At 38.2% G+C, this 23,614-nt stretch overlaps 1 protein-coding gene across 7 annotated transcripts in view; it reads left to right on the forward strand.

The window, feature by feature from the left end:
- Positions 1 to 23,614, forward strand: part of ESRP1 (epithelial splicing regulatory protein 1) — a 57,286-nt gene that overhangs the window by 18,789 nt on the left and 14,883 nt on the right. For 5 of the 7 annotated variants that reach the window (XM_019925123.3, XM_019925124.3, XM_019925125.3 and 2 more), the window contains 5 exons: positions 28 to 70; positions 1,997 to 2,298; positions 5,667 to 5,885; positions 8,136 to 8,334; positions 11,432 to 11,600. In XM_019925123.3, the coding sequence (XP_019780682.1) occupies positions 28 to 70; positions 1,997 to 2,298; positions 5,667 to 5,885; positions 8,136 to 8,334; positions 11,432 to 11,600 (932 nt within the window). The remainder of the gene's footprint in view (positions 1 to 27; positions 71 to 1,996; positions 2,299 to 5,666; positions 5,886 to 8,135; positions 8,335 to 11,431; positions 11,601 to 23,614) is intronic. The other 2 variants (XM_004326713.4, XM_004326714.4) reach the window with 1 other exon arrangement.

A 23,614-nucleotide genomic window follows, 5' to 3' on the forward strand; every position in this document is an offset into this window, starting at 1 on the left:
GTATTTAATTTCCCTTTCTTTTCTTAGGTTTACAAAGCAACAGGTGAAGATTTTCTTAAAATTGCTGGCGGTGAGTACCTTTTATATAATGTGGCTATAATAAGAAGAATCTAAAAGTTTACTTATATAGCAAAGGTAGATAAATAGGGTCATGAATGGTAGATAAATAGGGTCATTTTATTCCCAATGAAACATAAAAGTTGACTTTTTTTTTTTAATAGGAGGAAGAAATATCCAGTAGTGTCAGTGTAATGTGTAACGCTTGCCCTAAGGCTTGAGTCAACCAACTGTAGTTAAATAGCCATTAAAAATAGTGCTATACAGAGGTCAAAGGGTCATATAAAGTCGTGTACAAAGGGAAAGAGTAGTTCATGAAAGAAATTAAATGGTCTGAAAACTACTTTCAAACGGCCATATCAGAATATCTGGAATTGTTGCATATCTGCTTCTAGTTTTTCTCTTAACTTCCTTTACTCATCAGTGGCCGGGAACATGGTAGCATTCTGGCTTCTAGTATTTTAGAATATATGGTGTTTGTAGTAATACGGTCAGAAAGAAGTGGGAACAGATAAAGTCATTATCTAATTATTGAGTGATTCATAACTTTAAAACCTAAAAATAACAGATGCATAAAAAATGTTAACTGTGGTTTGTCCAACAGATGTTTTTCTATATGTGCACCTACTCTGTAAGTTCCTATTTTTCTGCTCATATTGTTTTAACTTCCTTTCTCCTTTTAGTATATTATGAATATCTTCTTATGCTACTCAAGTTTCTTAAATGTTAAATGCTGCACAGTATTATATGTACCATAATTTTTTTAAAAAACAATCCTATTGGGCATTTAGAGCTTACCTCCATTTCACTCTATGTTGCAGTGAATATTTTTGTATCTCTGTATGTGCCACTCATTAGGATAAATCTCTAAAAATAGGATAGCTAATTCAGAGAATGTGGGTGGACCTTTAAGGGGCTTTTGACACCTATTGCCGAAATATACTAAGGTGATTTCCCCTTAAATACAGAGAACATTTATATCCCTTCATTATATAGTCCTGTTAAAAATCTTTGCAACTGTAAAACTTGTAGTAACAATATGCTGTTTATACAATGTGCTGGTATATTTCTTGCACTTTTTTCTTGAGATAAACCAAGGCTTCCCAATTCAGAGCTTCAAGGTTAATAGTGTTTCCATTGTTTGATATTGGTTGGGGATAAAGTATATTTGGAGGTGCTGTGGTCCTGAGGTTCCATGGCAGATAACATTGCAGATGGCAAAGTTAACGTCCACATCAGTGCCTGGGATTTCATGGTATATGCGCAGTACGATAAGAATTTGTGCTTAGGGAAAATGTTACTAGTAAAGGATGTGTGTTTGAGTATTTGCTGCAGCACTGTACAAAGTGCTTTATGTCTGGCAGAGTGTTGATAAATGTTGAAACTGGCTGCTAAGTATATTCATTATTCTCTCTACTCGAGTATGTTTGGACCTTTCTTAATAAAAAGTAATCAGGAAAATAATACCAAAAATCACTAAAGAGCTTTCTATGTAATAACTTATTCTCATAATTTATGAGGTAGGTAATTTTACTCCCATTTTACAGATGAGGAAACTGAGATACAGAGGTTAAACTTGGCTGAGGTCATAGCTTGGTAAATGGTAAAGCCACAGTTGCACCCAGACATTTCTAGTTCCAGGGCCTGTGCCCTTAACCACCATGACTAGTTGCCTCTCCTTGAGAAGAATATGGTGGTTGGTCCATGATGTAACTGTATGGCTACCTTCCTATATTAACAGGGGTATTTTATGAAAATGGTAGGGGGAAAGTTTTAAATTTATGGGAAGAGGATTCTGCTTCCTGGGATGTTATTAATTCATATGGGAGTGTGGGACTTATGAATTAAAGACATTGCCAAAAATTTTACTTTTTTAAATTTGGTAAAGTTGATGTCTTAACCACTCCTCCCTGTGCTTCCTGATATTTGTGTTCCCTAGGTACATCCAATGAGGTCGCCCAGTTTCTCTCCAAGGAAAACCAAGTCATTGTCCGCATGCGGGGGCTCCCGTTCACGGCCACAGCTGATGAAGTGGTGGCCTTCTTTGGACAGCATTGCCCCATCACTGGGGGGAAGGAAGGCATCCTCTTTGTTACGTACCCAGATGGTAGGCCAACAGGGGACGCTTTTGTCCTCTTTGCTTGTGAGGAATATGCACAGAACGCATTGAGGAAGCATAAGGACTTGTTGGGTAAAAGATACATTGAACTCTTCAGGAGCACAGCAGCTGAAGTTCAGCAGGTTGGTTTTTAAGAGCATGTTGGTGGCTTTGTGTTATTTCTGTTCTTTCTTTTTTTAAAAATTAATTTATTCTTTAATTGAAGTATAGTTGATTTACAATGTTTCAGGTATACAGCAATGATTCAGTTATACACACATATATATATTCTTTTTCAGATTCTTTTCCATTATAAGTTATTACAAGATATTGAATATAGTTCCTATTCTTTATTTCTGAAAATAATACATTATTCATTGTGTTAAAATAAAACTTGGAAATTACAGAAAGTATAAATGCATGAAAAATATCTATTCTGTAACCAAATGATAGCCACTGTTATGTTAATATACACACAAAAAAATACTGTGTTTTTATATAACTGGAATATTGCTGTAGATATACTTTTGTATTCGGTTTCAAAAGTTTACTCATGTCTGAAAATTTTAATCTTTAAGTTAATACTGTGTTTCACAGGGGCATATAATTATTAATTCTATTGTACATTTGGGTTGGGTTTTTTTCTATCAGAAGAAATTTCTAGGTAAACATGCTTATCTGTCAATTTCTTCTTTTTTTAATTAATTGATTTTTATTTTTGGCTGTGTTGGTCTTCGTTGCTGCGCGCGGGCTTTCTCTAGTTCCGGCGAGTGGGGGCTACTCTTCATTGCAGTGCGCGGGGCCTCTCATTGGAGTGGATTTTCTTATTGCGGAGCACGGGCTCTAGGTGCGCAGACTTCATTAGTTGTGGCTCGCGGGCTCTAGAGAGCAGGCTCAGTAGTTGTGGTGCACGGGCTTAGTTGCTCCGCGGCATGTGGGATCTTCCCAGACCAGGGATCAAACCGTGTCCCCTGCATTAGCAGGCGGATTCTTAACCACTACGCCACCAGGGAAGTCCCTATCTGTCAATTTCTCATTGATTTCTTTAGAACTGGATCTAGGGTGTGAGCTTTTAAGGCTTTAATGTCTCGCCAAATTTATTTCCCAAAAGACTTGATCAGTTCCATATTGCTGGTGACAGTGCAAATTGTCCTTTTGTCCTGTTACTACCTTTCAGAATTCAGCGCTGTTTTTGAGGCACAGATGGGACAGTCAGCTCCTGAAAACACACTAAGATCCAAGCATAAAACCATCTGTAGGGTCTCAAGCCTTTCAGCTATTCTTCTTGACTTACCAGCTGAACATTTCTCTTCAAGGGTCAGTTAGTATTACCTTTGCACCTGAGATCCTATAGACTGTTTCACATGGCTCTTCAACTTATTTTACTTGGCTCCATAGTAGAACATAGTCATTTCAATGATTCCTTTGGTCTTTTTTGCAAGCAGTTCAGACACTGACTCTTATTTCTTTTTCTTTTTTTTTTTTTTGGCTGCGTCGGGCCTTCATTGCGGCTTGCGGGATCTTCGTTGTGGCTCGCCGGTTCTTCGTTGCAGTGCTTAGGCTTCTCTGTAGTTGTGGCTTGCAGGTTTTCTCTCTCTAGTTATGGCGTGCAGGCTCCAGAGTGTGTGGGCTCTGTATTTTGTGGCACACGGGCTCAGTAGTTGCGGCTCACAAGCTTAGTTGCCCTGCGGCATGTGGGATCTTAGTTCCCTGACCAGGGATCGAACCCATGTCTCCTGCATTGGAAGGCGGATTCTTTACCACTGGACCACCAGGGAAGTCCCTGTACTGGTATTCTTGAACCCTAAGCTATGAGCATTCTTGTAGTTTAAACAATTCTGTACTTTGTTGAAAATGAATATCATAAATTCTGAATCTCTAAAGTATGTTGAGCATGCTTTAGACTTCAAACACCCCAAACTAAAGGGGGAAAATGAGATTTTTATTTTAGATCTTTAATTCGAAGAACAGTTTCATGGAAATCATGCCCTAGAATCATACAGAGCCTTGGCTACTGTACCTTAATTGGTTTGGTTGTAGAGTATGCTTTCTCTGTTTGACTCAGCCATAGGTGGTTTTGAGCGTGGGTGAACTTTCGCTTTCCAGCCTCCCATCTCTAATAATTTATTTAATAAGTGTTGAAGTAGTCATAGACTTTGCACTGTCTTCTTTTCATTAATAATAATCACTTCATTCAATAACGTTTTACTGATCTCCTATTTGGCAGGCACTGTAGGTGCTAGACCATTTCCTGTCCCAAGTTTGTTTATAACATTTATTTTCTATTTGTGTTCTCCCCCCTAATGTTTGTACTGTGTCTGAATTGTTCGCATAGTTTCTTAAAGTCTCGCTTTCTCTTTGGCTGTGTTGTGTTTACGCTTTGATTGTTGTCACCTCTTATTCAGATAGCAACTGGACAGGCTGTGAGTGAGGAAATTAGGGCAATTTGGGGGGAGTTCATTGATTGTCTTATATTTTTAGTTATGAGCTGATAAAGGCTGCAGTGGTAAATGGTTCAGAAATCCTGGGGATTCCACACACGGCATTTGCACAAGGACCTCCTCGTATTACCTAGTAGGCATATTCTAAACTAAGACAAAAGTAGACAACAACCTTGTAACGTGAGTTTTGCCTGGGAGCAGTTCTTTCTCTAAAATGTACCTGACCTGGCATCCATTCTCAAGATAGCAGGATTCCATGAATTTAAAAGGTAGTCAAGGGACTTCCCCGGCTGTCCAGTGGTTAAGACTCCGCCTTCCAGTGCAGGGAGGCAGGGGTTGGGGAATTAAGATCCCACATGCTGTGCAGTGTGGCCAAAAAATTTAAAAATATATATATATACATATGTATATTCAAGATCCGCTGTTTTGCCACTGTCTCAAATTCACATGATTATTTTTATTTTCACTAATTGATTTTTTTCAGGTTTACGTTACCCAGCCATTCTGCCTTCTGCTTTGTACATCATTATAAATGTGACATATTTTAATATAATACAGTCACTGTTTGACTGTCGTTACTTTGCTGGGTCATTTTCTTTATATTTCTTGGGTTTGGAGGTGGAATGTGAAGACAATATTGAGAGAAACACTAGTGAAATGAAATCTAATAGGTTGTACATAAGTCCACATTTTAACAGTATGTCCCGATTCTTATAAAAGCAACAGATTGTCTTAAGGCAGATAGTGAGACATTTGTCCAGGTGGATAAGTCCTTAATCTAAGTGCATTGTGTTGTGTGTGGTGTATACCTCAGCAGGCATCTCACAAAAGTTGGTATCGTGCTTTCCCAGCTGAAAAGCATGAACAACTTTCTCCACGAGTGCTTCTCAAACTTTAACATGCTTGTGGATCACCTGGGGATCTTGTTAAACTGCAGATTCATATAGACTAGGTCAGGGTGGAGCTGAGATTATGCATTTCTAGCAGTTCTCCAGGGATGTCAGCACTGGTCTGCAGACAACATTGGAGTAGCAGGGCTCTAAACCACTTCTATTTTGCTTTGAGTACAGGTGCTGAATCGATTCTCCTCGGCCCCTCTCATTCCACTTCCAACCCCTCCCATTATTCCAGTACTACCTCAGCAATTTGTGCCCCCTACAAACATTAGAGACTGTATACGCCTTCGAGGTCTTCCCTATGCAGCCACAATTGAGGATATCCTGGACTTTCTGGGGGAATTTTCCACCGATATTCGGACTCATGGGGTCCACATGGTATTGAATCACCAGGTAAGAAAGTCACTTACTGGAAAACTGATTTGCTTATTCTTATTAAATACACCCTTCCAATAAAAAGATAACAAATGTTCATCAGTTGTATAGTAAGTCTTAAAGGAAAGATTTAACTATAAATGCAAGGGGTCTTTAAGATGAACTCCGGAAAGAATGCTATCATTGGTATGGTAATTCAAATTCAGCTCTGATTCCATCATCACATATATCCATCGAATTATCAATAGCATCGGGTAGGAGACAAATACATTACCAGTCTAATACAACATTTTACTGTTGCAGTTACTGAAGTCTGCAGCTCTGCTGCTGTAGTGTGAAAGCAATCATAGACAATATATAAACCAATGAGCATGTCTGTGCTCCCAAGTATTTTGTATCCATAGACTGTTTAGAAATGACTTATTTTATTTCACATATATATAGTAGATACCAAATTACATTCAGTAGAGTACAAACTCCAAAATAACTTGTATCTATACCACCTAGAACACTATGTGATCTTAAAAGGCGCTCAGATGTGTTAGTGAATTAATTGTTGAGAATCCTCTATCAAAATCTGATCAGCTTCTTATAGTATGCAATATATATTCTAAGCATATTAAAAGTAGTTCCTGGCTTGGTGTCTCTCATTTTTTAAATAAAATTAATTATATTAGTTGCTGGGCAGTTTGCCAGTATTTTGTGCCATCATAAGCAGGACAGAACTTTAAAAACCCATAAAGCACGTAGTTCTAATTAAAATGTTGGAACTCCTTATTAAAAGCGAAGTTGTATCAATTTTTGAAAATAAGATGTTTTCTGTGCATCGTAGTCTGAATATAGGTTTGTATTAAAAACACCAATTTTTTCTAAACTGCTAGTTTCCCACTTTCTCTTTTCATGTGATGATTTGGTCACATTCATAACCATAATCCTGTCTCACTGGAAAGTACATGCCACTGGGTACAAGGAATCAGAAAACATTGAGCCTCTGTTTGGTGTTCCACTCCAGCACATGCTCATTCTAACTCTCACGTCAATATGAAGCTATGCAGCATTTTATCTGACTAGGAGTCCTCTCGGCATGCTTCACTGATGGGATTTGTTTTGGATAAAATTCCCCGCAGTTCAGCATCACCAGGGAATTGTTTGGGTTCTCTCTGAGTCACCACTTCTAATAACCTAGGGGCTACTATTACTCTATGATTAACAACAGTAGACAGATTTGCCTCTCATTGACCCTGGGACCTGTTTGACTACACTTGGGAGAAATGCTTCTTTGATGATGGACAAGCTCTTAGCTGCCTCGAAGATGTTAGTTTTCCATCTTGGACTGGGTTTCCCTGGTGTCCTTAACTTCCCTGGTATGGTAACTCTTATGGTAACTTGCATGGTAACAATTTGCAATAACTAGTCCCTTAGAGACTTTAAAGAAATCCATAAAATAAAAAAGGAGTCTTATAAGCTGGTTGTGCCTTTTTTCTCTCCCATAAAATGTCTATGCTAAAGAAAACTAAGGCATTCTGGTTCTGTGGAGCAGACATCTACCAGCTTTGTTTTAAATAGGATTTTTAGCAAGCTATTAGTAACAGAGGAAATGTCTATAAACATCTGTCGGCCAAGGTTTAAAACAGAGATGCAAGGGAAGAGGTGAGAGAAGGGCTCCCAAGCAATGCTGATGATAACAGCTCTCACCACCCTTCACTGTGCTTTGCAACTCCCAGTTCCTCTCCTCCTTCCCTATCCACAAGCCACATTCCAATCTAGGCTTCAGGGAGAAGGGGAAGAGATGTTGCAGGTCAGTGAGAGACAGACTTGAAAGACAAAAGAGAGCAGTGGTTTGTTCAGTTTCATGTAGGAGGATGCATAAGCTCTAATACTGGTTCTGTTACTAGCTTTTCTCAATTGAGTAAGATTTAATCGGACTTTTCAGAAAGGAAAAACCCAGTATACAAGCCTCTGCTTTGAAACTGCAGTCACAAGGAGACGTTTTCAAAGTCCATAAATCTAATTCTAATCGATAAAAATCAAAAAGGATCACATTCAGCTATGAGCTCTCAAAACTATTTCTTCAAGGTTTTGTGGGCAATTCTGTTGATTAGGTGATGAAACATAAGTCTGATTTCAGTAGATCATACTGTCACCCAGATGTTATGGCTAAAATGTCTGTACTATGGGTGATTGTCACTGTGCATGTTTTGTAAGCAACCACTTCCTTGTTGAAGGAGACAGTCTCCTTTTGTTTTTATTCTTCCCCCACGTGCTCAGGGACGCCCATCAGGAGATGCCTTTATCCAGATGAAGTCTGCGGACAGAGCATTTATGGCTGCACAGAAGTGTCATAAAAAAACCATGAAGGACAGATATGTTGAAGTCTTTCAGTGTTCAGCTGAGGAGATGAACTTTGTGTTAATGGGGGGCACTTTAAATCGAAATGGCTTATCCCCACCGCCATGTAAGTTACCATGTAAGTTTTTCTTGGGTCTTGGCGCTATTCTACGCTATATGCTGGTAGGTGCTTAAGCTGCTTTCATAACTTTCTGTGCCCCTGGTTCTTTCTAAGGCAGGTGAGGTGGTTACATAAGTCTTTCCCATCTGAAATCGGTAGTATCTGGTAATCATTTAAGACCTTGGTTGTGGACACCCATAATTAGAGATTCTACAAATACCTCCTTTCAAATTATATTCTTGCTTTTCCAGTGATAAGCACTTGATTTCTGAAGCTTAGTGTGCTCAAGATAAGCACTGACTCTGGGAGACAACCTGGCTATGTAGATATTTTAATACGTAATAAATATTACATATTAAATACATAACATTTAAAGGTAAAATAAGTATGGACAGATCCTTTTTTTTTTTCCTGCAACACATTAAGCTTTTTTGTTTTGTGTTTTTTAAAGAAGGGCGAGTTGATGCCCATTTTGCATTTTTAATTTTTTTGAGCAGTAAGTATTTTGGGGGAAGGATAACCTGAAGAGCATCCCTCTTGCTCTCCAGGATATCTGGAATGAGCAAGTTAGTAAAAAAAAAAAAAAAAAAAAAAAATGCGTAAATAAATTAGCCAAAGTTACCATTGGCTCGCAGGATCAGTGCTTAATATCAAGCCATGCTGTTGCTCATTGGCACCTGGGTGCACGCCATCTGGAATCCTGTTTGAGAGGAATAAGCCCTTTAGTCGGGAGACCAAGTTCTGGTTTGTGACTAAGGAACATTTGGGGATCTGATGTTTAAAACTTGAATTTTCTGACCAAGTTTTCACTTTTGAGTAAGACATACCTTGTTAGGAAGCATGCTGGGTATGTTTAAAGACAGTAGCACTTGGAATACAGTCCAAAGATAACCGAGAAAGTAAACTGGATTATGTGCTTGATTCCAATAAAGTGGGGAACGTTAAGACATCACTTTCTAGTAAAGAGGGATCTACACCAATAAACCTATTTGATAAAGTAGTATTCCTAGGACATTCAGTAGGGCTTAATCCTTTATTTGCCTTGGAATGCCTAACTGCTAATGTTCCATTTATCTGCTGCTTGCTATTGGTGGATATCTAAGAGTTGATCATTAATGAGTATCAAGGTTTAAAAATTCATGATTGGGCTTAAGTGGATATCTTAATGTAATCTTAGTTGGAGGTTTCCTGTCCATAAACCACTGATAATATCAGTAACTTTTACAATTTCCCGTACTGATAATCTGTCAAGCATTATGAGATAAGGGAATTTCTCCATCATGTATAACCCAAATTCTTTTGCTGTGATATCCTTTCACTCCTCTCTTCCTGGTGGAAAAGTCGTCATTACAGACTTCGTAAGATTTTTACTTCTTCCCTTTTCCCCCTCACAAGCCCTAAAATAATAATAATTTCCCTGGCAGTCCAGTGGTTAAGACTCTGCACTTCCACTGCAGGGGCCACGGTTTCAGTCCCTCTTTGGGGAAGTAAGATCCCGCATGCTGCACAGTGCGTGGCCAAAAAAAAAAAAAAAAAAAAAATTTTTTAATCTAAATGCATTTTTACATAAAATATATTTCCATATCTTTTAATACTTTCTAAAAATTTTATTTAAAATTTGGCCATTTGTCAATTTAGTGGAAGAGTTCACTCATTAAAAAATCAGAATTCTAATTTATACATGCTAATATGCTTGTTCTACTGGACTTTATTTTTCCTGCCAACTCGCTTTAGGTGACAATCTCTTTATGACTTAGGTGTCTCGGTTTGTTCTGTTTGTCCTTTTTGTGGACTCTTTTAGGCCAGGGATCATAATTTTAAAATTATCTACACTAGGTATCTACCATGTAGCAATTTTTGATGGGTATGAAGGAGGTACCCAAAAATTGAATATGAAATCAATATGTTGGTCTTGGGTTTTTTTGTTTGTCTGTTTTTGGGTTTTTTTGGCCGTGCCGCACAGCTTTCAGGACCTCAGTTCCCTGACAGGCGTTGAACCTGGGCCATAGCAGTGAAAGCCCTGGAATCCTAACCACCAGGCCACCAGGGAATTCCCAGGTCTTGGGTTTATGTACCCATATTCAGCTGACTCACTCATCTCCATAGACATATAAAAGCTCATAAGAAGAGCAAAAGACAGTAGAGATTTTCCTGTGAAAATTATCCAGTGGGCTTGAGCTATTTGCAACATCTATTAGGTGGTTCTAGGTTTGAAAATTAAAGTCAGGAATTCCAAATTCAGTCAACCTCTCAGTTATCTCTTCTGTTGGGTGCAGATGGCTTGGAGAGTTGTGTTCATCCTACACATTAAAGCTAGTGACCAGCAAGTGGTCTGACTTAAGTGAGTTACTGGGCCTTGAAGATGTTGCATAACCAGAAGACAAAGGAATTCCATCCTTTCTACTTTCTATTTAATCTGAATCAACTGACTCTCAGGAAGACTTGCACATATATTTCTTCAGGGTTATCTCCCAGATTGGATTTTTTTATTTTTTAGACTGGTCTGAAGATGTAGATTAGCGTCAAAAACCCATCTTCCGGGTTGCCTTGAAGTGTACATGATCCAGAGTTAATCTACTCCTTTTGGGTCAGTTTACTCTGGTACAGTCTATGCTTTGGCATAATACATGGTCCTGGTGAATAGTGTTTTGTCATAACTGTCTTCATGTTGTCCTATAGAGTAGATAACAATATGAACTAGCAGCCTAGTGCTCAAAGGGGGAAAACACCCAGCTTTTGGTCTGAAGTTACACTAAATGTCAGTCTGTCCCATGTTTCTTTCCTCAAAGAGTTACTTTGTGGTAACTGGCACTTAGGAGTGGGGGGAAAAAAATCATGTGTCATGAAATGGTTGTGAAGACTTGAAAGTCCACTTGATACTGGTTTTTCCAAATTTCAGGATAAGAACCGTTCTTTAGGTTGACGGAGTGTGTGAGATTTGAGATTGCTTCTAGGTGTTATCTATATAACCAAAAGGAAGATGCTTGGGATGGTATACAGAACTGGTCTCTTTCTTTCGAATGTATATATGGAACAGCGACCTTGTAGCTTTAGTGCTAGCAGATGTGTCAACTACTACAAATATATCTCAAGGTCTCTCTCTTTGCTTATTTAGGCCTGTCTCCTCCCTCCTACACATTTCCAGCTCCTGCAGCAGTTATTCCTCCTGAAGCTGCCATTTATCAGCCCTCTGTGCTCTTGAATCCACGAGCACTGCAGCCCTCCACAGCATACTACCCAGCAGGCACCCAGCTCTTCATGAACTACACAGCGTACTATCCCAGGTAAGGCTCTGATGGAAGTGGAAATGAGGGACAGAAACAAAGGACTCCTTTAATAGCCGCTGCCTGAGTTCACAAAAGAATGTTGTCTGCCACGTTGAAGGTTAGCATGACCGGCAACGGTTTCTGGTCCTATCTCTGACCAAGAAGGTTGTTTCAAGACAAACCAAAATGTTTATTTTTTAACCATCTATTGACAGCATGATATTTTAGGTTACGTGTGTATACAACTTTCCATTTTTCCTTCTATTTTAGGGTTGTTAGTAGCACAGTAATCATTCTAATAGGGTGGCAGTATCATGTGAATGAATTACAAAACGGGAAAATCCATGATGATGACAGTTATATTTTTAAGTACCATGAATTCATGTCAACCCAAAATAAATAAAAACTGTTGTTTTAAATTTTATGAGGCTTGTATTCTTTCCTCTCTAAATCTTTACTAACAAGTCCAGAATGAGATTATTCAGTACTTTATTAGAATCAACATATTTTAAATCTGATTATTTTTAGTTGTCCTCAATTTCTTGGAGGCAACAGGATATAATGGAGAGAAATTTGTCAGTCTGGAAATTGGGAGACCCGAGTTTTGGTCTCATCTGTTCTTCTACCTGAGGCAATTCACTTGACCTTTCTGGTTGTTACAAAATGATGAGGTCAGCCACGCTTTTGGAGTCCCTCCCAGGTCTGATTGCCTGTGATTCTAACTTGTATATATAATAACCTCTCGTTCTCAATTTTCTTTTCAAAAAAAAAAAAAAAATTTTTTTTTTTAAAGTCTTTGTTTGGACTTCCCTGGCGGTCCATTGATTAGGACGCCGCACCTCCACTGGAGGGGGCCCAGGTTCGATCCCTGGTTGGGGAAGATCCCACATGCTGCAAAGCCAAAAAAAAAGTCTTTGTTTAGCTACTAACCAGTTCACTTTATTAAAATAAAATTTTACTTTGGCACAAGCAATATTGCTCAGAAACTTTTTAAAGTATACCAGGCCTTGTTTTTTCCTTCTCAAGCTATTTAAAATGTATGTTTTGAGTACATCCACCAATGTGTATGTGAGGTTTTTGATAAGTGGCCTGGAACTTACCTATCTGATCTCTGTGTGGTTTTTTTGGTTTGTTTATTTGTTTTTTTGGCCTTGCTTCGTGACTTGCAGGATCTTAATTCCCCGACCAGGGATCGAACCCAGGCTCCCTGCAGTGGAGGTGCGGGGTCCTAACCACTGGACCGCCAGGGGATTCCCTGTCACACTGTATTTTTTATTCTCTCTCCATCTGCAGTTTCCCAATAGGGAGCAAGAACTTTGGAATCTTGGTAGCAGTGAAGCTGGTAGCCACTATTAATTAAATTTGTTTAATTTTTTTAGAAATTTTAAAAACATGCATTAATGCTATTGAAAATATTCTTTTTGTTTGTTTTGTTTTGTTTTTTGAAAATGTTCTTTATTCTCCTGGGGAAGAAGAATAGGGAGAAAGCCATGATAACCATCAGCTGGCCATCTTTTGAAAGCTTGAAAAAGGTCTCAGAAGCATGAGTAATTGTTAATTGTTCATGGTTGAGTAGCGTCAGACACCCAGCCCAATCCCAATCTGTCACCTTCTCTAGACCCTGTGACAGTCACTTGCTGGTAGTGGCTCTGGTTATAAGAAAGATCTCTGTCTTCTTGTCTGACACCATCAGAATGTCAGGAGTGGAATGCGTTGTGCCACTGGATGCCTGGTGCAATTTCTTGTGCCTATAATACACTTGCAGAGTATCCAATTCCACCATTGCCTTGCTATCTGGGCACTGTTAAAAGAAGGAATCTCTTAGAAAGAGTTTTCCATCACAGTGAGATGGGAACTTGAGTCTTGAATTGAAGCCCCAAAGGCAAGCGGAACTGACATTTCTGGCTTAATAGCTCCTGTAATTTTGGGTCCCTGCTTATATGTTAATTTTTTTCTACTAGTGGGTTTTTTTTTTTCTACTAGTGGTTTTAAAGTTTGTAATGTCCTCATTATTAAGTCTAAGAGGATAGAAGTAGTGAGTAAAAGTAGACTCCCATTCTACACAACACCAAGTCCAAAAGTAACCACGGCTATCAGTTTGATAACATACACGTATCTGTGTGCTTGTAATAATGTGGCGTACTAACATACTGCCCACTGTTTTGTTTTGTCTGTTTGTTTGTTTTAACTTGCCAGTATGTCATTGACTTCTTCCCTAAGGAATATCTGTATATTTACCTCACTCTTGTAACTTCCATATGATATCCCAAGAATGAAAATATATCATAATTTAACAATTCCTTTATTTTTATAGACATTTAATTTTATTTTTCTGTTAAACAAACTCGTATTGATCTTTAAATACTTCTATTTCTGTAGAACAATTTCACAGGAGTGGGATTTTTAAATCAAAAGTCATGTATGTTATATTTAAATTAATATTTCCAAATAACTCCTAGTATGGTTCACTTTCAATTTACATTTCCCTAATTCTAGTGAAATTACTGACACAAAGTGTCCAAACATGGGGATGTGCTGTTAACCATACTTAAAATCTGTAATAATTTAAAAAGCAAATTCCAAAAATGATAAAATATTTTACAGTTTTGGGAGAAAGCCATTAATTTCTAACATCACATGACTGTAAGGCATTTGAGGCTCTGTGATGTAAATGTTTAAGTATATTTTGGCCTATTCTCTGATACGTAGGAAAGTGTGAGATAGCAAACTTTAGGCTAAAACAAGATATTAAATCAGAAGCTCTGGAGTTTGTCTCTTTTTAAATCAAAAAAAAATAAATTCCCTCCATTTTTTTTTATATTTCATTGAAGTATATTGATTTACAGTATTGTGTTAATTTCTGCTGTACAGCAAAGTGATTCAGTTATATATTCTTTTCCATTATGGTCTATTACACAATATTGTCCCTCCACTTTTTTTTTTTAATTTTTAAAAAATTTTTATTGGGCTTCCCTGGTGGCGCAGTGGTTGAGAGTCCGCCTGCTGATGCAGGGGACACGGGTTCGTGCCCCGGTCCGGGAAGATCCCGCGTGACGCGGAGCGGCTGGGCCCGTGAGCCATGGCCGCTGAGCCTGCACTTCCGGAGCCTGTGCTCCGCAACAGGAGAGGCCACAGCAGTGAGAGGCCAGAGTACAGCAAAAAAAAAAAAAAAAAAATTTATTGGAGTATAGTTGATTTAAAATGTGTTATCCACTTTTTAAATGAAATATGTCCGTTTGACTTCAGATTATGCAACATGTTCATTACTTTAAAACATCAATATGCTAACATTTTGCAGACTTTTAAAAGTATGCCCCTCAAAAAAAGTAACTGGTTTTACTGTTTTTAACTTTGAATTTATCTGGGCAAACTATAATTTAGTACTTCTGTGTGCGACATACTGGGAATATTAGGGTTAATGAAATATGGACCCTTTCTGGTGTAGAGTAGCTGACAGAGTTCATCCCTGTGCAAAGTCAGTGACTTCAAAGGGCTCCTTCAGCTAGCAGGCATTTGTTCTTATTTTATTTCCTCTAACTTGGTATATTTGGAGATAGAACCTATGACGGGTATTTCATCATAAGGATTTGGGTTACTTGAGGAACATTTAAGGAGAAAACAGTGAACCAGTGAATTGCTTTCTTTTTGTTTATTGTTAAATGAGTTTTTAGCAGTTTAAATGTGTGGCTGTAACAACAGCATCTTGAAGAGCAAGTGAAGTTAAAGCAAGTGGTTCTATTTTCTGATTATGAACATTGGTTTTTCCTTTCACCCCTTGGAAGAAGATTTCGGTTACCCAGTATCCCAGAGCTTAGCCCAGGGTACAAAAGAATTAGAAGGGACTATCTGTTCATACCCACCCTGCTTATTACTCAGAACTCTGTTTTCACACCTTGTCTCTCCCATTACATAAAGTCCTACCTTTTGTTCTGACCGCTCATTTTTCTTAGAAAAGAATATTCTCTTTTGCATCAAAGCTGTAGCACACGTAAGAAACATGCTGAGTCTTCAAAGAAATGTCGTGTGATTTAAAGAAACGTGGATTAACATAAATGTCTTTTGTATATCCGTTGCCTCACCTTTTGTAGGTGAGGCAATAGATATACAAAAGACATTTATGTTAATGTCTTTTATATGTTATAAATAATAACATATCACCTTGAACCAAAAGAGAGGGCAAGGGATGTTTGACATTTTTAATGATTGATGCTTTATTTGCATACCCATCAGAAAGGTTTGGGAGGTGTGGGAGGGGACTTTTATTTTTTCAGATAACCATTATTTGTAAAATCATTCTTTCTACCCAAGCAATGAATACGTATATTTAGTAATATTGAGGCATTCTGCAATGCTTGGTTTGTTGTGTGGTGTTCTTGTATTCTATTCTGAAATTCTTTGCACCTGAGCCAAAAAGAATACCAAGCCTCTGAGAGATGCATGCATTTCCTATTTTGAACACTTGGCTTTCTTATTCCAGTTTCCTTTTGTTATTGAGATAAATATAGGTTCACAAGGTTGTAACAAACAGTACAGAGGCATCCCATATGCACTTTAACTAGTTTCTCGCAGTGGTAACATTTGACAACCAAATGTAAAGTTAAATTTACTTTCTAATTTACTCATTGAAAGCTTTCTTTTTTTTAGTATATATTTTATTTATTTATTTTTGGCTGCATCAGATCTTAGTTGCAGAACGCGGGGTCTTCCTTGATGCATGTGGGATCTTTCGTTGCAGGACAGGCTCCAGAGCACATGGGCTCTGTAGTTTGTGGCATGCAGGCTCTCTCTTTGAGGCGCGGGAGCTCAGTAGTTGTGGCACGTGGGCTTAGCTGCCCCGCCGCATGTGGGATCTTAGTTCCCTGACCAGGGATCGAACTTGAATCCCCTGCATTGAAAGGCGGATTCTTTACCACTGGACCACCAGGGAAGTCCCAAAAGCTTTCTGATAGGACTAAGAAAAAGTTCTTGTTTTAAAAAAATTCTTTTTATAACTTAAACATTTAGTGCCACAAATGCAAACTGGAACTCAGCATGCAGTGAAATTATACTAGAACATTGTAACAATGCAATATTAATGCAATATCAGGCAATGTTGTTATAACGGAGAAGCACCAGATAATTTTTGTTGGTGGGAACAACTTTTTTTTTTTTAGTTTGAATGACATGGCTAAATGATGTAAGCAGGAACTGCTGTGGGCAATTCAGTCTATACTATCAGTCCCTGAGAATTCAGTGTAGTTTCATGGAATAGTCATTTGTTAGTCTAAAGACCTTATTCATATGATGAGCAGTTCAGGGAATTTAAAATATGCTTAAAATTCTTTTCAGCGTTGTAGAAAATTATCAAGTGCAGTGAAGGTCAAGGAAAAAAATTTTCATTACCCAAAACACTTGATTGATTTCAATGTGTAAGGTTTTTTTCCCTATGGATTTTTTTTTCTTACAAAATGGGGATGGTATTATACATGTTATTTTCAAGCATAACTTTAAAAGAATCTATTACAGAAATTTTCAAACTAACATAATTTGGGAGAATATCTATTACCCAATTTCAACAATATCAATATTTCCCAATCTTGTATCATCTGTTTCCATGCGTACCCTGCTATACCCTTACCCGCAGAACATTTTAAAGCACAAAAACCTAGAGATCATTTCTTTCACTTGTTGCTATTTATGTGCCCAATATATCTTTAAATTAAGCACCTTATTCTTAAGCGTTAATGACTTTAGTTAAAGCAGAACTTAACTAAAACACATGTGTCAATGTTGATAAACCTATTTTGCCTCCATTGCCCTATTTAAGCATTCCTTGGTATATCTTTAAGACATTACCTTGAAGTAGGCTAAAAGGAAAAATTGACATTTGTCTATGAATTTTATCTAATAATATAGAGTAATGACTTTTGATTTTCTTTACTGTGTGTTATGTGGTCTTTTAAGCCGCCTTTTTTTTCTTTTTCTTTCGGCTGCTTTGGGCCTTTGTTTCTGCACAGGGGCTACTCTTTGTTGTGGTGTGCGGGCTCCTCATTGCGGTCTTCTCTTGTGGAGCTTGGGCTCTAGACTCACGGGCTTCAGTAGTTGTGGCTTGCTGGCTCTAGAGCGTGGGCTCAGTAGTTGTGGCTCACAGGCTCTAAAGCGCAGGCTCATTAGTTGTGGAGCATGGGCTTAGTTGCTCCGTGGCATGTGGGATCTTCCCGGACCAGGGCTGGAAGCCGTGTCCCCTGCATTGGCAGGCAGATTCTTAACCACTGTGCCACCAGGGAAGTCCCTAAGCTGCCTTTTTTTAAACCAAAAGCAAAATGGCTTTATTAGCAAACATTTTCCATTTAAGTTCAAAATAATCAAATCATAATAACCACGAAACTAGAATGGGATTGCTTCTGGAGAGGTTCTGATCTGGAGGGGGAGGGGTGTGATGGAGTCATACTGCTGGCTCTGTATTTGTACCTTTCAATGTTGTATGCTATTCCTATTCCAAAAAGACAAAAGCTCATTTAAAAAACAGAACGCCAAAATAGTTTACAAAATAATAACTTCTGTAAATGTGCCTCTCTGGAAATTGTTGTCTTCTGTTACTTCTGTTACAAATGTCCACGGTTAACAGTGTGTTTTGCTTCCTTCTTCATCTAGATTTTTCATCAAAATATTACTTTTAAAAATGTCACTGTTTTCTAAGCATGTAAGAAGATCAGTTGTTATCATTTTATACTTTAAATCAAGCAAAAAGATTACTTATAAAATAATTTCTACTTGTGAGGGCAATTCTTGTTTTGAGTAAACAGTCTGTAACTTTACTATGTATTTGGAGCATATTATGATAACTGTAGTAGGGGGGTTTTTTGTTTGGTTTTGGTAATCTTTGACATAATTAGGGTAAGTTAAGTTTAGTTACCAAACTATTTTGACAGTACCTAAATTTGCTTACAGTTTCAGTGAAATAGATTCTTAGAAGATTTCTTTATTCCTTCCAGAGTGTTTTTATATTTGTTGGTTACTTAAACTTTCTCCAAGGGGTAGATGCACATGCACAGAGCAGCTTGTACAGCCTTTAGGAAGAGCTAACAGACATTGAGAATCCAGATGTGATCATCCGTCCTTCTGCCTCAGTTTTAAACTCAAAAAGAATGTTGAAAAGTCATCCTTCTTGAGATTGTTCATTTCAGATGAACAAGTTAGTTCAGAAATTTCCTACGTGAAAAGTGACTCCATCTTTTGCACTTGCTAGGATTAAAACATTGTTTCTCCAGTCACTTTCCAAAAATATATGGTCTTTGTAACACTAGGGGTGTTAATAACCTTAATACAAAGGCTCGGTGCAGTAATTTTGCAAGAAGTAGAAACCAGATTTCTTTTTGCAAGACTTCTCGGCATGTTTTCTATGTAACTGTGTTTTAATTTTCTATGTTTTTTATGTGTTTTTTTAATTAATGTGTTTTAGTTTTCTATGTTAATGTCATCTCATCCAGAGGAGAGAATATAGTCTTCTATTCTTTTCCCTTAACCTCTTTTTCTAATAGGACAGATAATGCTTTGATTCTCTCTCCTCTAGGGAAATACGGCAGGTCCTCAAAATATGAATATTATCGTGCTATGACTACTTCTATTTTGGAATGCTACCTGATAACATCAGTGTTACCAATGTTTAGTAATTTGTAATTATTAGATGAAAGGGTGTTATGAGAATTATTTCCGATAGAGTATATATTGTGTTGTTAGACACCCTGGCCTTCAGTATTTTCATATCTTTCCCTGCTCTACAAAGAATTTTCTATGAGTTATTAGGATACATAGAATATTATAAAATTAGATTATGTAAATTAGGATTTGAAAAAATATAAGATAGGAAGAAATATTTGATAGTCTGACAACAGAATCTTAGGCAATTAAATTAATATTGGCATAACAATCATAGGCTCTGAGCAGGAGGAAACTTGAATTACAAAACTCATAATTTCAAAGGAAAGAAAGTCATTAATTCTCAGGGAAATATAGTTTTTCTCTACATTGGGTTTGAAAGTTTTTACCCAAATACGTAGAGAGAACATGGAGTACTGCCATGGAGGAAATCTTCACCAACTTTATAATGTAGTCACTGGTGTGTTTCATTCAGTAGTTTCTTTTTCTTTTTTTTTTTATAATTTTTTTTTATTTTTGGCTGCATTGGGTCTTCGTTGCTGCACGCAGGCTTTATCTAGCCGTTACTCTTCGTTGCTGTGCGTGGGCTTCTCATTGCAGTGGCTTCTCTTTGTTGCAGAGCACGGGCTCTAGGCGTGCAGGCTTCAGTAGTTGTGGTGCGTGGGCTCAGTAGTTGTGGCGCACGGGCTTAGTTGCTCTGCAGCATGTGGGATCTTCCCGAACCAGGGATCAAACCTGTGTCCCCTGCAATGGCAGGCGGATTCTTAACCACTGTGCCACCAGGGAAGTCCTCAGTAATTTCTTAATGCAATCTCAGTGTGACTTGCTGAATGAATCTCAGCAGTAATGTCTTCATAACTGTGATGCTCTAGCAGTTTTCTGAATATAAACCTTTGGGGAGACCCCTCTTGTGCTATTTACTTTTTCCCTTCATTTCCTCTCAGCTCCCTCCAGTTCTTTGCCCATTCAGGCAACTCCAACAGGGTTTCTTACCCAGCTCAAGTGCAGTCTCCTTGTTAGTTTATGTGATGCGGTACAGTCCCTCCATGCACTGTAGGACCTCGGAGTTCAGGGTTACATTGACTCACTCATTTGGCCCCTAACCCGTTGGGTTCCTTTGTAGTTTTATCAATTTTTGATCCTCTGTAGCTTTTGAGTAGCAGTTACATTATTGTTACCATGTACACCTGAGACTGATAAATACTGACACTTGAGAATCTGAAACCTAAGTAAAGATAAAATGGAGGTAAAAACCCAAAACAATGACTTAAAATGAATGTTAGGATGAGCTACTGGCATAGTCTTGTTTTGATGGACAGCTCTCTTTTTGCCGTTATTTAGGGTGTGGTTAAAAAATTCCTTATCTTTCTCTAAACCACCAGCAAATGCACATAATTTTTACGTTATCCTTATTCTGTGGCGATGGCATAATCCATTTATTCTGTGGTGATGGCCTAATCCATTTATACTTTATACTTTGAAGCTATTCTTTTGTTTAATGTTTCCCTTATAACATACAGCACTCCCTACCATTCCTTAAATTACATGGGATTTGAAAAAGGCTAAGACTTTCTGATAACTGAGTAACTTTCCATGGAAAGCATTAAATATCTCAAACATTGACGGTAAATTGTACTTAACTGAATTGGATTAGTTGAAAAGTTAATTTATTTACTTATTTTTTTAAATAAATAAATTTATTTATTTTTTGCTGCATTGTGTCTTCGTTGCTGCACACGGGCTTTCTCTAGTTGCGGTGAGCAGGGGCTACTCTTTGTTGCTGTGCGCGAGCTTCTCATTGCGGTGGCTTCTCTTGTTGTGGAGCATGGGCTCTAGGCATGTGGGCTTCAGTAGTTGTGGTGTGTGGGCTCAGTAGCTGTAGCTCCTGGGCTCTAGAGCACAGGCTCAGTAGTTGTGGTGCATGGGCTTAGTTGCTCCGCAGCATGTGGGATCTTCCTGGACCAGGGCTCGAACCCATGTCCTCTGCATTGACAGGAGGATTCCTAACCACTGCACCACCAGGGAAGTCCTAAAAACAGCTTTATTAAGGTAGTTTACATATCATAAAATTAACCTATTTTAAGTATACAATTCAGTGGTTTTTAGTGTATTTACAGAATTGCACGGCTAATTTTAGAACAATTGTGTAAACTAATTTTTAGATAATGTAACAATCTAATTTTAGAGTAACCCATTACCCCCAAAGGAAACCTGGTGTCCATTAGTAGAAACTCCCGTTCACTTCCTTTCTACCCACTTTACTTGCCCCTCCCCCATCCCTAAATAACTATCAATCTATTTTCTGTTTCTATGGATTTGCTTGTTCAGATATTTCATATAAATGGAATCATACCATATGTGGTCTTCTGTGACTGGCTTTTTTTTTTTGGTGGCATTGGGTCTTCATTGCTACATGCGGGCTTTCTCTAGTTGTAGCGAGCGGGGGTCGCTCTTTGTTGGGGTGCGCAGGCTTCTCATTGCGGTGTTTTTTCTTTTTGCAGAGCACAGGCTGTAGGTGCACGGGCTTCAGTAGTTGTGGCACGCAGGCCCAGTAGTTGTGGCTCGCGGGCTCTAGAGCGCAGGCTCAGTAGTTATGATGCACGGGCTTAGTTGCTCCGCGGCATGTGGGATCTTCCCGGACCAGCGCTCAAACCCGTGTCCCCTGCATTGGCAGGCGGATCCTTAACCACGGCACCACCAGGGAAGTCCGACATGTGAACTCTTAGTTGCAGCATGTGGGATCTAGTTTCCTGACCAGGGATTGAACCTGGACCCCCTGCATTGGGAGAGCAGAGTTTTAGCCACTGGACCACCAGGGAAGTCCCTGCACATTTTTAAATTGAGTTATTTTTCTTACTCTTTTTTAGTTGTAACATTTCTGTATATATTCTAGGTAGGAGAGCTTATATGACTTACAAATATTTTCTCCCCATCTGTGGGTTGTCTTTTCATTTTCTTGGAGTCCTTTAAAGCACAAAAGTTTTAAGTTTTGATGCAGTCCAGCTTATCTATTTCTTCTTTTCTCACTTATACTTTTGTTGTCAGATATAATGCAAGGTCATGAAAATGTATTACTACATATTCTTTTTTTTTTTTTTTTGCGGTACGCGGGCCTCTCACTGTTGTGGCCTCTCCCGTTGGGGAGCACAGGCTCCAGATGCGCAGGCTCAGCGGCCATGGCTCACGGGCCCAGCCACTTCGTGGCACGTGGGATTTTCCCAGACCGGGGCACGAACCCATGTCCCCCGCATCGGCAGGTGGACTCTCAACCACTGCGCCACCAGGGAAGCCCACTACATATTCTTTTAAGAGTTGTGTAGTGTTAGCTCTTACACTTAGGTATATTATCATTTTGAATTAATTTTTTATATGGAGTGAGGTAGAGGTCTAAATTCATCCTTTTGCATGTGGATATTTCATTGTTCCAGCAACATTTACTGAAAAGACTTCTTTCCTCATCAAATTATCCTGGAACCCTCATCAGAAATCAATTGACCAGGGAATTCCCTGGCTGTCCAGTGATTGGGACACCACGTTTTCACTGTCACGGGCCTGAGTTTGATCCCTGGTCGGGGAACTGGGATCACATGGGCTGTGCAGCGTGGCCAAAAAAAAAAAAAATCAATTGACCATAAATGTAAGGGTTTATTTCTCACCTCTCAAATTCTATTCTATTGATCATTACCTACCCTTATGGGAGTACCACACCATCTTGACTACTGTAGCTTTAGAGTAAGTTTTGCATTTAGGAAATGTAAGTCTTCCTACTTCGTTCTTTTTTAAGAAAGTTTGGCTATTCTGGGTCATTTGTATTTCCATATATGTTTTAGCTTCAGTTTGTCATTTTCTGCAAAAAAGCCAGTTGGAATTTTGATAGCTATTGCATCGAATCTGTACAATTTAGGGATAGTATTGCCATTCTAACAAAATTAAATCTTCTGTTTATGAACATGGGCTGTCTTTCCATTTATTTAGATCTTTTATTTTCTAACAGTGTTTCATAGTTTTTAGTGTACAAGTCTTGCTCTTCCTTTGTCAAATTTTTTTCCTAAATATTTTGTTCTTTTTGATGCTATTGTGAATGGAATTGATTTCCTAATTTCCATTTTGGATTGTTCATTGTAGTGTATAAAAATGTAGTTAATTTATTTTATGCATTGATCTTATATCTTTTAACCTTGCCAAACTGGCTTATTCTAGTAATAATTCAGCAAACTGTATTCGATTTTCTACGTATAAGTTTGCCTTCTCTCTATACTACCATTTTTACTCCATAAGTTACTTTATTTCTTGCTGTTTTTTATTTCAATAATCTGAAAGACCTGGAATTTAGGTTGAAAGAAAATTCTTATTCTCATGCCCTGTCAGGTAGATACAGATTATTTAATTTTTCT

This window comes from Tursiops truncatus, chromosome 17 (assembly GCF_011762595.2).
Source record: "Tursiops truncatus isolate mTurTru1 chromosome 17, mTurTru1.mat.Y, whole genome shotgun sequence".
NCBI classification, from domain to species: Eukaryota; Metazoa; Chordata; class Mammalia; order Artiodactyla; family Delphinidae; genus Tursiops; species Tursiops truncatus.